Source organism: Gymnoscopelus microlampas (assembly GCF_963454915.1).
Source record: "Gymnoscopelus microlampas genome assembly, chromosome: 2".
In the NCBI taxonomy this organism is placed as follows: Eukaryota; Metazoa; Chordata; class Actinopteri; order Myctophiformes; family Myctophidae; genus Gymnoscopelus; species Gymnoscopelus microlampas.
The window spans coordinates 1,614,538-1,629,200 of NC_139939.1; the positions used below are offsets into that span (position 1 = coordinate 1,614,538).

At 45.8% G+C, this 14,663-nt stretch overlaps 1 protein-coding gene across 1 annotated transcript in view; it reads right to left on the reverse strand.

The window, feature by feature from the left end:
- Nucleotides 1–556: 556 nt before the first annotated feature.
- The window catches only part of fbxo8 (F-box protein 8), an 18,764-nt gene continuing 4,657 nt past the window's right edge, over nt 557–14,663 (reverse strand). The window contains exons 3-7 of the mRNA XM_084080132.1: nt 13,831–13,975; nt 9,758–9,884; nt 8,957–9,075; nt 8,370–8,566; nt 557–2,224 (exon numbers count right to left, since the gene is read on the reverse strand). Coding sequence (XP_083936258.1) covers nt 2,037–2,224; nt 8,370–8,566; nt 8,957–9,075; nt 9,758–9,884; nt 13,831–13,975 — 776 coding nt within the window. The 3' untranslated portion in view covers nt 557–2,036. The remainder of the gene's footprint in view (nt 2,225–8,369; nt 8,567–8,956; nt 9,076–9,757; nt 9,885–13,830; nt 13,976–14,663) is intronic.

Consider the following 14,663-nt stretch of genomic DNA (forward strand, 5'->3'; position numbering starts at 1 on the left):
TTAATGTCCTCAAAGTCACGCATCCAACCAGCTTTGAACTGAGCAGATTGGACCTTCTGTTCCAGAGATAATGACCAAAACATCTTGAAAACGGCCACTTTCGCCGGTTTTCGATCGCCGATTTCGTTGAAACGTCTTTTTTGGGGGTAATAGAGGGGGGGGGGGTGCAAAAGAAAAATCTCGCCTGCCCTAAATGTAATTCCTGGGGACGCCGCCACTGGTCGAGACTTCTGATGAAAACAAGGTCCTCCTCGCTGAGATCCCCACTCCAAGCGGCCCGGAGGAGGAGCCTGTACACTCTCCTAGTAGCTCCCGGAGTTCGGAGGAGGCGAGGAAGCAGAAATTAACCCATTAAGACCGGGAACGCATCTGTGTAATTTTTTTTTAATTTCTTTGGCTATTCAAAAATAGCAGATATACAAGCTTGTAGATCTGCTATTTTTCAAAAAATCTTGAAAATGTGTGCAAATCTTTGAATATAAATATGTCTTTTAAAGCGCGAACAGTGCGGCACTCGGTGCCACACTATTAGCTTGTATATCTGCTATTCCCGGTCTTAATGGGTTAAGAGTATTGGGATTTGGCCAGGGCCTTGCTGATGGTGCGCCTGCCTTCTCGTCAAAGTGATATAAAAATCACAGCGATGGGGGTGTGGTTTTGGACATTTGCTGGTGCGAAAGGCATTGAGGACCGCCCTCGAAAATGAGACGCTACATCTCAAGGGACTCATTCTCTAGTTACATTTCAAAATAAAATAAAATAAAATAAACTTCACGCTGACCACTAGCTGTGTGTATGTCGGGTGAAAACCTTGTATGTCCATAACTCTTACGTTTCAGGAAATGAAAAAAAAAAAAGTGTTCCAAATGGATCTAATGCTGTTATCATTAGTCACAAGCTCTTTCTTAATACATTTCATTGGTTCAATATTTATAAAAAAATCCCACATACAAACTTTACCTCTTTCACTTTAACTGAAAACCTTTTCAAACATAGCAACTAATACACCCAAAAATAATACTTTTGGTTGACAGTGTAGTAAGATGAAGTAGGGCATTCAATTAGGAAAAGAAAACATATAACGTTGAAATATGGATATACAAGGTTTCTGCCCGACAACACAATATGCGTGTGTGGGGGTAGGTATTGTAACCAATGTGTAATGATATTACCCAAGGGGCCGAGGGGCTGTACACTTATTTGATAAAACTACAATCAACGCATACTTCTTCTTTCAAAGTTATTATAGTAAAACAGGCTAGCCCTGCTCCTTCCAACGCAGGTATAGGTACAAAAAGGTGTAAAGTACAAAACTGGCATAGCGGTTCTGCTACAGTTTAAACATTCATTCATCTTAACTTCATCGTGGCGGTGAGCCGTCGCTTTCATTCTCCGCGGTGAGCCGTCGCTTTAGCGTGCTAGCCGCTCGGTTAGCGGTTGCTAGTTAGTGTCGCGTTGCGTTGATCAGTGCCACTCAAGCAGCATTTTAACGTCATCTAGAGTCAATGTCGCCGACGGCATTCGTTTCCTGAATGGGGGGGCGGGCCCAGTCTTGTCCTGCCGCTTTCCTGATTGGCCCCCGAGTTCCACCAATTGGCAGCCGGACGGCGTCGTTCAGTGCAGTGTCAGAGCGTGTCTTCGGGGGAGGTGCTTGTCCGGCCGTCATGCGGATACTTTCGCTCGGCGTAAAGCGACTATATGATTTGATAGGCCGATATCGTTTATTGACAGCTGTGCACAAAGTGGCGTTCCATCGTGGCAGGCGACGCACAGTGCAGTGATGAGTTTCCACAGCGAACGTATCTTTTGCATTTTTGACGTTTTCTTCGTTTCTTGCAAAAAAAACAACTAAACAAGGTTCAAATCCGTTTCCCACACTCTTTCCATGCGGTACCAATTCAGGCATGCATCGGAAACCCCGATCACTTATTCCCCCATCGTTCAGTGCAGTGTAAGAGCTTCTTCTATTGGATGGCTAATAGGATCGGACGGGGGTTGGGGTGGGGGGACGTGGCGTGGCGGTACAGTAGGCGGGACTAGGCAGCCACGTGGCCAATCAGGTAGATGTTGTCGTAGAGGTGGCCCACGAAGTCGTCGGAGACGTTGTGGGCCGCTCGGCGCGTGTTGCGGATGAACTCCCTCTTGGACATTTTGTTTTTGACGTGCGGGCTGCTGAGGTCGATGGACAGCAGGATCAGACTGTAGCACAGCACGTACACCGCATCTAGGGGACAAACATCAAACACAATACATCAATGCTTCTCAACGCGGTGCCCAGCAAAAGGCAGCTAAAATATAGCATTACAATCAGTTTAATCACTTTTTATCCCATTTCGCAACCCCCCTTTTTTTTCACCCAGTGCCAATGGTCTAAGTAATTTTGGGCGCTACACTCCCTCTGCCAGCCTGGGGAGAGCCACGGACTGAGCTTATGCCTCCTTCAATGCATGAGGAGTGAGCAGGCCACTTCGCATCACCTGACAGGGGGGAGTTTCCCTGGTTGGACGCAGCGCGTGGAAGGAACACATTATTGCAACCAGTTCCTTTCCCCTCCATCAGGCGCCCTGGCTGACCAGGGGGAGGCAGTATAGAGACCAGGATTACTGCATGTTTTTGTGAGGGTATTAACTACCCTAGGAGACACGGGGAGAAGATGCAAACTCCACACAGAAAGGCCCTTTCACCAACCCCACCCACGGTATGGGCACTGATGCGGAGGAGAGGACACGCCCCCAGCGCCCACAGCGCTACCGACTGTGCCACCGTGCACCTCAGTTGAATCACTTTTAACCCTGTATACAACAGCTATTTGAATTCTGTGACATGATCGGCATCAGTCTCAAACAAATCAGGCAGCCCCCATATGCCGACTGGCGGGAGTCATGAGTAGCTGGAGACCAAGATGGCGCTGGGAGGGGAAGATCTGCCGCAGATCTGCCAAGGGAAGATCTTGGGGAGGGAGGAGGGGGTGGGGTTTAGGGAGGAGGGGGCGGGGTTTAGGGAGGAGGGGGCGGGGCTCCGTGACTGTTCACTTTTTTCTTTTCAAAACTTTATTGAACACTGTTATAAATCAATGTTACTTTATGGATAAGTCTTGTTTATTATTTTACAATGAACATGTTTTTCCAGTGGTAACCTATTTATATCATTGATATATTAAATAAGTTTGAAGAGGCTTAATGGTGATTATTTAGTGAATTATGGACAATTTGTTTGTTTTAACAGAACGTTTTATTAAATAACTTATAATCACCATTAAGCCTCTTCAAACTTAATAAGTTTGAAGAGGCTTAATGGTGATTATTTAGTGAATTATGGACAATTTGTTTGTTTTAACAGAACGTTAATAAAATGTTTTCGCGATAATATATTTGTGTCTCTATAATATTAATATGTGATATAATATATAATAATATATAAAGATGCCTGCCGCCCATGGCTATCCAAAAAATCTTCTAAGTACAAAGCACCACCAGGTCCCTGCGGAGGGGGGTCCCCTCACCCAGCCCCGTATCCAGGATCGGGGTGCCTTGGTCTGGGTAGAGAGGGACCCCCGAAGGGGGTCTCCTGGTTGTTTTTGAAAAATACCAAAAATTATTGAAAGTACAAAGTACCACCAGGTCCCTGCGGAGGGGGGTCTCCTCCACCCAGCCCCGTACCCAGGATCGGAGTGCCGTGGTCTGGGTAGAGACCCCCGCGAGGTCCTCTGGTTGTTTTTGAAAAATACCAAAAATATTCAAAGTACAAAGTACCACCAGGTCCCTGCGGAGGGGGGTCTCCTCCACCCAGCCCCGTACCCAGGATCGGAGTGCCTTGGTCTGGGTAGAGAGAGACCCCCGAAGGGGGTCCTCTGGTTGTTTTTGAAAAATACCAAAACTATTCAAAGTACAAAGTACCACCAGGTCCCTGCGGAGGGGGGTCTCCTCCACCCAGCCCCGTACCCAGGATCGGAGTGCCTTGGTCTGGGTAGAGAGAGACCCCCGAAGGGGATCCTCTGGTTGTTTTTGAAAAATACCAAAAATTATTGAAAGTACAAAGTACCACCAGGTCCCTGCGGAGGGGGGTCTCCTCCACCCAGCCCCGTACCCAGGATCTGAGTGCCATGGTCTGGGTAGAGAGAGACCCCCGCAGGGTCCTCTGGTTGTTTTTGAAAAATACCAAAAATATTCAAAGTACAAAGTACCACCAGGTCCCTGCGGAGGGGGGTCTCCTCCACCCAGCCCCGTACCCAGGATCGGAGTGCCGTGGTCTGGGTAGAGAGAGACCCCCGCGGGGTCCTCTGGTTGTTTTTGAAAAATACCAAAAATATTCAAAGTACAAAGTACCACCAGGTCCCTGCGGAGGGGGGTCTCCTCCACCCAGCCCCGTACCCAGGATCGGAGTGCCTTGGTCTGGGTAGAGAGAGACCCCCGAAGGGGGTCCTCTGGTTGTTTTTGAAAAATACCAAAAATATTCAAAGTACAAAGTACCACCAGGTCCCTGCGGAGGGGGGTTTCCTCCACCCAGCCCCGTACCCAGGATCGGAGTGCCTCGGTCTGGGTAGAGAGGGACCGCCAAAGGGGGTCCCTGGTTCTTTTTGAAAAATTCAAAAAATCTTTTGAAAAGGCCCCTTTGGCGGTCCCTCTCTACCCAGACCAAGGCACCCCGATCCTGGGTACGTGGTTGGGTGGATCGGACCCCCCTCCGCAGAGACCTGGTTTGTACTTAGAAGATTTTTTGAAATTTTCAAAAAGAACCAGGGACCCCCTTTGGCGGTCCCTCTCTACCCAGACCAAGGCACCCCGATCCTGGGTACGTGGTTGGGTGGAACGGACCCCCCTCCGCAGAGACCTGGTGGTACTTTGTACTTAGAAGATTTTTTGTATTTTTCAAAAACAACCAGAGGACCCCCTTTGGGGGTCCCTCTCTACCCAGACCAAGGCACTCCGATCCTGGGTACGGGGCTGGGTGAAGGAGACCCCCCTCCCCAGGGACCTGGTGGTACTTTGTACTTTGAATATTTTTGGTATTTTTCAAAAACAACCAGAGGACCCCGCGGGGGTCTCTCTCTACCCAGACCACGGCACTCCGATCCTGGGTACGGGGCTGGGTGGAGGAGACCCCCCTCCGCAGGGACCTGGTGGTACTTTGTACTTTGAATATTTTTGGTATTTTTCAAAAACAACCAGAGGACCCCCTTCGGGGGTCTCTCTCTACCCAGACCAAGGCACTCCGATCCTGGGTACGGGGCTGGGTGGAGGAGACCCCCCTCCGCAGGGACCTGGTGGTACTTTGTACTTTCAATAATTTTTGGTATTTTTCAAAAACAACCAGGAGACCCCCTTCGGGGGTCCCTCTCTACCCAGACCAAGGCACCCCGATCCTGGATACGGGGCTGGGTGAGGGGACCCCCCTCCGCAGGGACCTGGTGGTGCTTTGTACTTAGAAGATTTTTTGGATAGCCATGGGCGGCAGGCATCTTTATATATTATTATATATTATATCACATATTAATATTATAGAGACACAAATATATTATCGCGAAAACATTTTATTAACGTTCTGTTAAAACAAACAAATTGTCCATAATTCACTAAATAATCACCATTAAGCCTCTTCAAACTTATTAAGTTTGAAGAGGCTTAATGGTGATTATAAGTTATTTAATAAAACGTTCTGTTAAAACAAACAAATTGTCCATAATTCACTAAATAATCACCATTAAGCCTCTTCAAACTTATTTAATATATCAATGATATAAATAGGTTACCACTGGAAAAACACGTTCATTGTATAATAATAAACAAGACTTATCCATAAAGTAACATTGATTTGTAACAGTGTTCAATAAAGTTTTGAAAAGAAAAAAGTGAACAGTCACGGAGCCCCGCCCCCTCCTCCCTAAACCCCGCCCATTTGTGACGTCACTAGCAAAGATCTTCCCCTGGCAGATCTGCGCGCAGATCTTCCCCTCCCGGCGCCATCTTGGTCTCCAGCTACCCATACTTGACTGGCGGACATATGACTCAGACATAACCATATATAAAGGCCGGCCATCGGCCCATCACCATGACTCAGACATAACCCTGTTGCATATGGGCATATACTGATGACATCAGAGATCTCCATACATGGGCATACAAGGGCAAAGGAATGACAGACACAAAGATCTCCATATATGACATATTGGTCGGACCGGCGGTGCGACGTGGGCACGAGGGCTCATGCCAATAGACGAATCCACAGACGCGCTGCCTGTAGCTGCCTGTAGGCGGCCATTGCTGCGGTGTCGCGGTGTAGGAGCGTTGACACCGCAGCTATGGCTGCCTACAGGCAGCGCGTCTGTGGATTTGTCTATAGGCTCTATTCACAGCAGCCATATTATGAAGACATTCACAGGTGTTACCAATGATACTAATGAAGGCTCTGTTCCATTCTGGTCAAACAGAGTCAGGGTGCTGATATTGTGCATGTTGGCTCACTGGAAACACTCTGTTACACCAGTGGGTCTGAAGTTGGGGTCCAGGGATCCTCATGGGCTTCCAAATGGACCCTTGTGGGTGTGTAACTCTGAGAGCGTACAAATGGACCTTACGGGTCCATTTGGTTCCATTTGTACGCTTTCAGAGTTATGGGGGTTGTGGAAACCACTGTGCTACACTAAATGGAACAGAGCCTTCATTAGTATCATTGGTAACACCTGTGAAGGAAGTGATAATATGGCTGCTGTGCACAGAGCCTATTACCAGTATTTAGATGTACAGCAGCAGTTGAGTTTACTTAAAAAAAGCGTATGTTGATGAACTGTTTCATACCAATGAAAATGAAGAAATGAGTCATTTATTTTTCTTTGATTTGTTTTCTTCTGTTATTGAAGTAATAGGTGGGGGCGTTTGTTTAACAGAGAATTTGATGCACTTGAGGAAGAAAATGTATAATTTATGTTATTTAAAGTTTACAATAGAGGTGGTTCTCAAACTTTAACATTTCATGGACAGCCATAATTCCTAGAGTGTACAAATGGAACCAAATGGACCCGTAAGGGTCCATTTGGTTCCATTTGTACACTCTCAGAGTTACAGACCTGTAAGGGTCCATTTGGTTCCATTTGTACACTCTCAGAGTTACAGACCTGCAAGGGTCCATTCGGTTCCATTTGTACACTCTCAGAGTTACAGACCTGTAAGGGTCCATTTGGTTCCATTTATACACTCTCAGAGTTACAGACCTGCAAGGGTCCATTTGGTTCCATTTGTACACTCAGAGTTACAGACCTGTAAGGGTCCATTTGGTTCCATTTGTACACTCTCAGAGTTACAGACCTGTAAGGGTCCATTTAGAGCCCCCTATAGCAGGCGTCTTCAACAGAGGGTCCTCAGAGTTACTACAGGGGGTCTGCCAAATATTTGTGTGATGGGTAACATTAGCTGAAAATAGCAGATCTACAAGTCCACAAAACGCCTTGTGAGCTTGTAGATCTGCTGTTTTCGGAGAGTCTGTGTAGAACGGGAAAAGAGCAGACCAAGTGCAGAGCCGACGGTCAAGTTGACTAAAATTGAGTCAACTTGACCGTTGGCTCTGTACTTGGTTGGGGGTTGAGGGTTTAAAGGTTAACACAATATTGAGTGCCATAAACGGTCTGGACCGTTTTTGAGAATCCATGCGGGGAGTGCCATAAACGGTCCGGACCGTTTTTGACCCATTTTTCTTTTTATACGGGGGGCCCACGTGGGGCGCTCTAACGAAACTTTGGGATCATCCAAGGAGTCTCTAAGAAGGAGAGGCCGGGTGTAGATCCATGTCAAAAATACTTCCGGTCGGCCGCTCGAATGTTAACTCCTTGACTAAAAGCTTAATATCTCAATTTCTTTTTAACGTGGTGGAAGTGAGCCGTTTTCGATCGGCGATCACTCTGCACTGGAGGATCGCGTTAGAAATATTATTGTTCCAGGCGTTAGTCGGGACCCTCCGCCGTCTCGCACGCACGCTTGTTTAGATGCACTTTCCGCGTCAGGGCTTCTACAGCACGAAACGTATGAACGTAAGTGGATGGAAGATATGCAGGCACTGAACGTACCCTATTTTAATAAACCTCTGGCACACGATGTGTTAACTATCTGAAAATACACATTAACATGAATCCAGCTATCTATGAAATCTATGAAAAAGTTTAATCTGCAACACAATTTTATACAAATTGTAGTGGGGGTCCCTGCTTCATCTCTCTCTCAGCTAAGGGGACCTTCGCCTGAAAACGTTGAAGACCCCCGCCCTATAGGAATCTTTAAGAGGGAATCATTAAGTTAAAATCCTAAAAGGATCCCAACCATAGTTGCGAGTTTGTAGATCGGCTATTTCAGGCGAACATTCCCCCACCCCACGGCACTGACCTGGACTGAGCCCCAGGTCTCGGACCAGCGCCGGGTTACAGGCGCAGAACCTGTGGCTGAACTTGGTGATGAGTGTCTCCAGGTACTCGCCCCTCTCCTCGGGAGCGTGGATGTGTCTGAAGAACTCCCTCAGCGCGTTGGGCAGGAACTGGTTGCTGAAGTTGTGCAGCGTCACCAACTCGTCCAGCACGTCGCGCCTGTACGCACCGCAAACCACAACAAGAGGCACACACACAGACACACACACACACACACACGTGCGCACGGACACACACTGGCTGTGACTGGCCTACGCATGTCAAAGAATTAAATGAATCTGCTATGTTCTGGTTGGAAGGAAATTAATAATGGCATTTGATGCTTGCATCTTATGTGTGTCTACCCAGACACCACCCCTCGACTAATCAACAGACTATTTACAGTTACGGTCATTCTCCTATTGAGACAATGTTCCCACCTGATTCCTACCTGAATCCCTGACATTTTCCAGAGTTCAAAGGGCTATAGTGAACCTGACGATAAGTGTGTGTGTGTGTGTGTGTGTGTGTGTGTGTGTGTGTGCTCTGTGTGTGTGTGTGTGTGTGTACCTTTCATCGAGGTAGATCCTCAGCATCTTCCAGTTGAGTCGTCGTGTGTAGAAGATAAACTTGGCCAGCTCCGTAGGATGGTCCACTAGTATGCCTTTAGACATGAAATAACTGATACCCTGCACGCACGCACGCACGCACGCACGCACGCACGCACGCACGCACGCACGCGCACCCACACACACACACACACACACACACACACACACACACACACACACACACACACACACACACACACACACACACACACACACGTTAATTAGCTCTATAGTGTGGTAATAGTCATTCCTACAGTATTAGTGTTTGTTCTGTAACAGTCTCCTTGTCTCTCCAGCAATTTACTGAACAGAAAATACATTTTCAGGTCACATTACCGAATTCATCCAATAAGGATAGATAACTCATACAGGATACACGACAATTGACAAGTGAAACTGGAAGTAATGACACAAATTAACGAGCAGAACAAAATTGTAACAGAAAAACTAAGAACAAATCTTTGTGTGATGTGATTTTTTTTACATTAACCACTTGAACCCTAGCATCCCTTTTCTGAGGAGAACTTTAGGGGGTCCTTGGCCTGAAAAGGTTGAAGACCCCTGGGCTAAATTATAGAATAGATAATAAATAAAATATAAAATAATATAATAAAAGTGCGTATATTGTTGTGTGTGTGTGTGTGTGTGTGTGTGTGTGTGTGTGTGTGTGTGTGTGTGTGTGTGTGTGTGTGTGTGTGTGTGTGTGTGTGTGCGCGCGCGTGTGTGTGCGCGTGCGTGCGTGCGCGCTTATGAGCATTACCTCCTGGTAGTTGCCGTTGAAGGTGAGACTGCCTTCGTCCAGTTGTAAGTACAGTCTCCTGTATGAGAAGCCAGCGGGTAGCCTTCTGTTGTAGATGGAGCAGTGCCCCCATGTGGACTTACACAGCCTGGACACACACACACAACAGGGACAATTATGGACTTCAAATAGGACTGTCACAAAAACTCATTTAAGTTGACGATTAATTGTCACTCAAATAATTACAATTTAATTGTGTGTTTGGAAAAAAAATCTTTGTAATTAAAAATTGCACAGGGCAGATGTGAAAAATAAGTTAAATATACAAATAAATTATTGACGTATTCAATAATTGTATACGTGTAAAAAAAAGTCTCACCCTGTGTGAAGAGAGTGGTGCCTTTGAATTAGTGTAACTGGTTGCATCCTTGTGTTGCAATCAGCTGCAGCTGTTGAGGCCGTGCTCAAACGGACAGACCAACACACACAGTCAAGTGTAGGAGTGGCTGGCACCACTCAAAAAGCAGAATTAGCAGATCTACAAGCGCGTTGTAAGCTTGTAGATCTGCTATAACTGCTTTTTTATATATTAGAAAATGTGTGACATTTTTTTAACATGGAAACGATAAAGACGATTATGCAAAGACTAATTGCTATTATCTCAAATAATTAGACGATTATGTAATCATTTGTGACAGGCCTAAACTCAAATACAGTATATATCGTCGCTGTCGCCGGGCAGAAACCTCTTATCTCCACGTTTTAACTTTTTGTGTTTTTTTTGTAAATTAACGCACTACTTGATCCCACTACAGCGTCACACGAAAGCAGCAAAAGTAGCAGATCGAGTAGCGACACTTTGAGCTTGTAGATCTGCTACTTTTTTATATTTTTGAATTTGGATCCTAGAAAGTAACAGTTTTGAACATAGTGAGGTTTCCACCTGACAGAGAAGTCATATGTCAAAAAAGAAACCTTTCTTTTTGAGCTTTTATTTACCCAGGGAAGGTTTGCTGATATATTGTAGCAGATATACAAGCTCACAGTGCGTTACTTCGTGCCGCGCCGTGAGAAGATTGAAGTCAGTGTGAACATGGCCAAATATGCTGTCCTGACTTCAGTGGGAAGTTCATTCCACCACTGTGGGGCCAGAACAGAAAAAAGTCGTGACCGTGTCGATCGACAACTTAATAGCCAAACTAGGTCTAATGAAGCACGCTAGCATTTAGGCTAACTCTCCTGCCTGAGGCAGCAGTGCAACTTGCACTCTCTGCAACTGTTGCAGTGTGAATGAGGGGAGCGGAGGGCGGTTACCGCGGCGGACGGGCCGTCTCCCCATTGGCTTAAAGGACGGGCCGAAGGGGAAGTGTCCCCATTGGCTTAAAGGAGTGAAGGACAGCCAGGACAGCCAATGAGGAATAGGTGGCGACTAAGTGTCGAATAGGTGTCGAATGATGATGATTAGGCTGACTGTTTGTAGACTCAGGCGCTCTTCGAGTAGCCTGGTAAACCCTCCCTCCAGAAATCTCATTTCCATTTGATTTCTTCGAGTGAGTCTGGCATGAACGCCCATTCTGCAATATTGGCTGTGTACGCCAAACGGACGAGCCTATCAGCGTCGTCGCTCATAGTTCGGTGATTGACAGCGACAGTTGGCCAATCAGGTGGCGAGTTCGAGTGAGCCCGAATGAAGCCGAGTGCAGCCTGAGTGACGCCGGAAAAAGACGAACGGCAGCCATTGTTGTTCTGCGAGTGCCTTCACTTCTTACTTTTGTTTTTAAAACCGTCTCAAACTTCTTTTTTGAGGCACGGAATTTACTATTAAGATATCGTTTGGATAGAATTTAGTTGTTTAACTTCATATATGTGGTCAATTAATCATGACAGAGCCTATTTAAAAATATAAATTTAGAGAACCGGCAGGGGCGGGGAGTGACACGCATGTATCCCAATAAGGCAACCTATTTTGGGCATGGCCGTCTCAAAAGTCCCGTTGCGTCACATAGTCTGGAGGTGGTAAAAATGAACTGCTGATTGGCTGAAGGGGAAAAACGATCATTGGCTGAAGGGGTTGTCAGTCAACGGTATTACTCCCGCCCAACTCCAGCCCACAGCCAATATTGCAGAATGGGCGATCAGGCCAGACTCACTCCAGAAATCAAATGGAAATGAGATTTCTGGAGGGAGGGTTTACCAGGCTACTCTTCGAGCACCTGGTAAAAATCTTGAAAGTTTGGCAACTGCTGATTTGGGAGGCATTTGTAGAATCGACCTCGGGTCTTAACTCATTCACTGCCAGACTTATTGCTGGCCGCGTTTGCCCACTGCCAGAGATTTTTCATTGAAAAAAAAAAAGTACTCAGGAGCTGAGATATAGAATTTTTAAGCTTTAAGTTAACAAGGAAGTGGATGGGAGTCTTTTCCTTCGAAAAATCATATCTCCTTGGTCTTTGGGTCAAAAAAAAAAAAAAAAAAAAAAAATTGGAAAAATTAATAATTACGTTTTTTACGTCTGTGGCAGGTTTGGTAAACGGGAATAATTACGTTTATTACGTCAGTGGCAGTGAATGAGTTAATGGGTTAACCACTGAGCCCGTCTATTCTTAGAGAAAGCGTCCTGAGTTACAACTGTAATTGGATCTGCATGTTCCCCGTCTACAACAAATCTCTTCGCCAAAAATAGCCGATGTGACGCGTTGTGAGCTTGTAGATCGACTTGTTTTGGCTAATGTTCCCCCTTCCAGAATATGGATGCTATAGGGCAGGGGTCTTCAATGTTTCAGGCCAAGGACCCCCTAGCTGAGAGAGAGATGAAGCAGGGACACCCCTCTATATTGTATAAAAATTGTGTTTTAGATTGAGCTTTTCTTTTTTTACTTGGTCTGCTCTTTTTTCCCCTCACACCAAACACCTCTTTGCCTCGCAGCGCGAGGCGTTGTGAGCTTGTAGATCGGCTATTTTTGGCTAAAGTTCTCCTCAGAAAAGGGATGCTAGGGATTCAAGTGGTTAATGTAAAAAAAAAATCACATAAAACAAAGATTTGGCGGATCCCCTGTAGTAACTCTGAGGACCCCCTGTTGAAGACCCCTGGTATAGGGTTCAAGTGGTTAAGCAAAAATAGCAGATATATAGCTCAAAAAGTGTCACAACGCAACATTAGATGCTTGTAGATTGGCTATCTTAGCTATTTGTGCAAGGTACAAGGTTTCCGCCCAACTTTGTATTGAATGAACGTCCAGGCTTAGATCATGGGTTCCCAAACTTTTCAGCCCGCGACCCCAAAATAATGCGGAAATTGACTCGCGACCCCACCTAAACCTGGAGGTCATTTATGCACATAAACTTGCACGTTCGGTGCGCACTGTTGAATTTAAAATTAAAAAAATAAAATAAAATAAAAAACGTTTTTTTAATTTTATTTTTATTACCCAAAATAAAAAATCTATCCCGGGGAAACATCACATTTCTCTTTTGGGTCTCGATCTAAAAAGTTTGGGAAACACTGGCTTTGATCACAAGTATTCTCACGTAAGCTAGACAACTATTCCACAATCTCTGAATGCTATATAGAGTCTGGAACTACACCTCCCGATAAACCGAGAAAGGAACCCGTCATCTGTTTCGTCATTTCTGTTCACAAAAATATATTTTAAAAATATATAACATATTTTTGAATACCCAAATCCAATGTGGATGAGTAGATGTTACATTTGTTGATCACAAGAGGGCAATACACAAGAACGGATTTCAACTTTTGGGTCAAAAGGTCCAGGTAAAACTGCCTAATGGTTCATATCTCAATAATGGGGAGACACAGAACAACAAGATAACTATTTGTTTTTGTTCATTTGATCTGTTTTTGGATTCTTCCACAATAAAAGCCACAGGGACATGTCAATGTGTCCCATGTGTGGAGGTTTTATCCACTAAAACCCTATATACTTCATACCCTATATGATTGCCCTACTTTCCCCCCCTCTACATCAAATCTCTTAGCCGAAAATGGACATGCACACACACATACATGCCACATACACGCCGCGCGCACACGCACGCACACACACACACACACACACACACACACAGTGTCTTACCCCTGCCAGAGGTATTCGTCGTGCCCCAGGTCCTGCCACACGCAGCCAGCCAGGCACAGGTCTGTAGCGTTCAGATAGGACAGGATGGTGATGCCCAGCTCTGGGGGCAACATCTCCAGATCTATGAAGCCACGGTGCGGTTTACCTAGAGACACACACACACAAACACACACACACACACACACACACACACACACACACACACACACACACACACACACACACACACACACACACACACACACACACACACACACACACACACACACACACACACACACACACACACACACACAAAAAGAGACACACAAGCACCATTTAATATCGTCTCGGTAGAAACCTCATACGTCCAAAACTGTTACTTTTCAGGGTTCACATTCAAAAGCATCCAAAAGTATCAGATCTACAAGCTGCGAAGCGCAGCGAGCTTGTAGATCGTCTTGTTTTCTGCATCTTTTTCTGCATCTTTCTTAAATTATTTGACAATCTGGGGTCCCTGGAACTAAGTATTTTGAGATGGGGCCACATACGGATAGTTTGTGTTGTTTGGTTGCTATATCAGTGGTGCTCAAACTTTTTCCATGTCAAGGACTCCCAAAATGTTATGTATTTGGCTGCGGACCCCCCCCCCCCCCCATCTCAAAACGTTTTGTTCCAGGGACCCCCCAGAAGCAAATATTGGAGTTAAAATTATATATATATTCAGGGGTGCACATAACTGGTGCGCAGGTGCGCATGCGCACCCAAAATAAATAATGCGCACCACATCAGACGACGCGAGGCGCTTTTGCGTACCAACAGCTGGGACAGGAATTTCCAAGCTTTTATTTTTT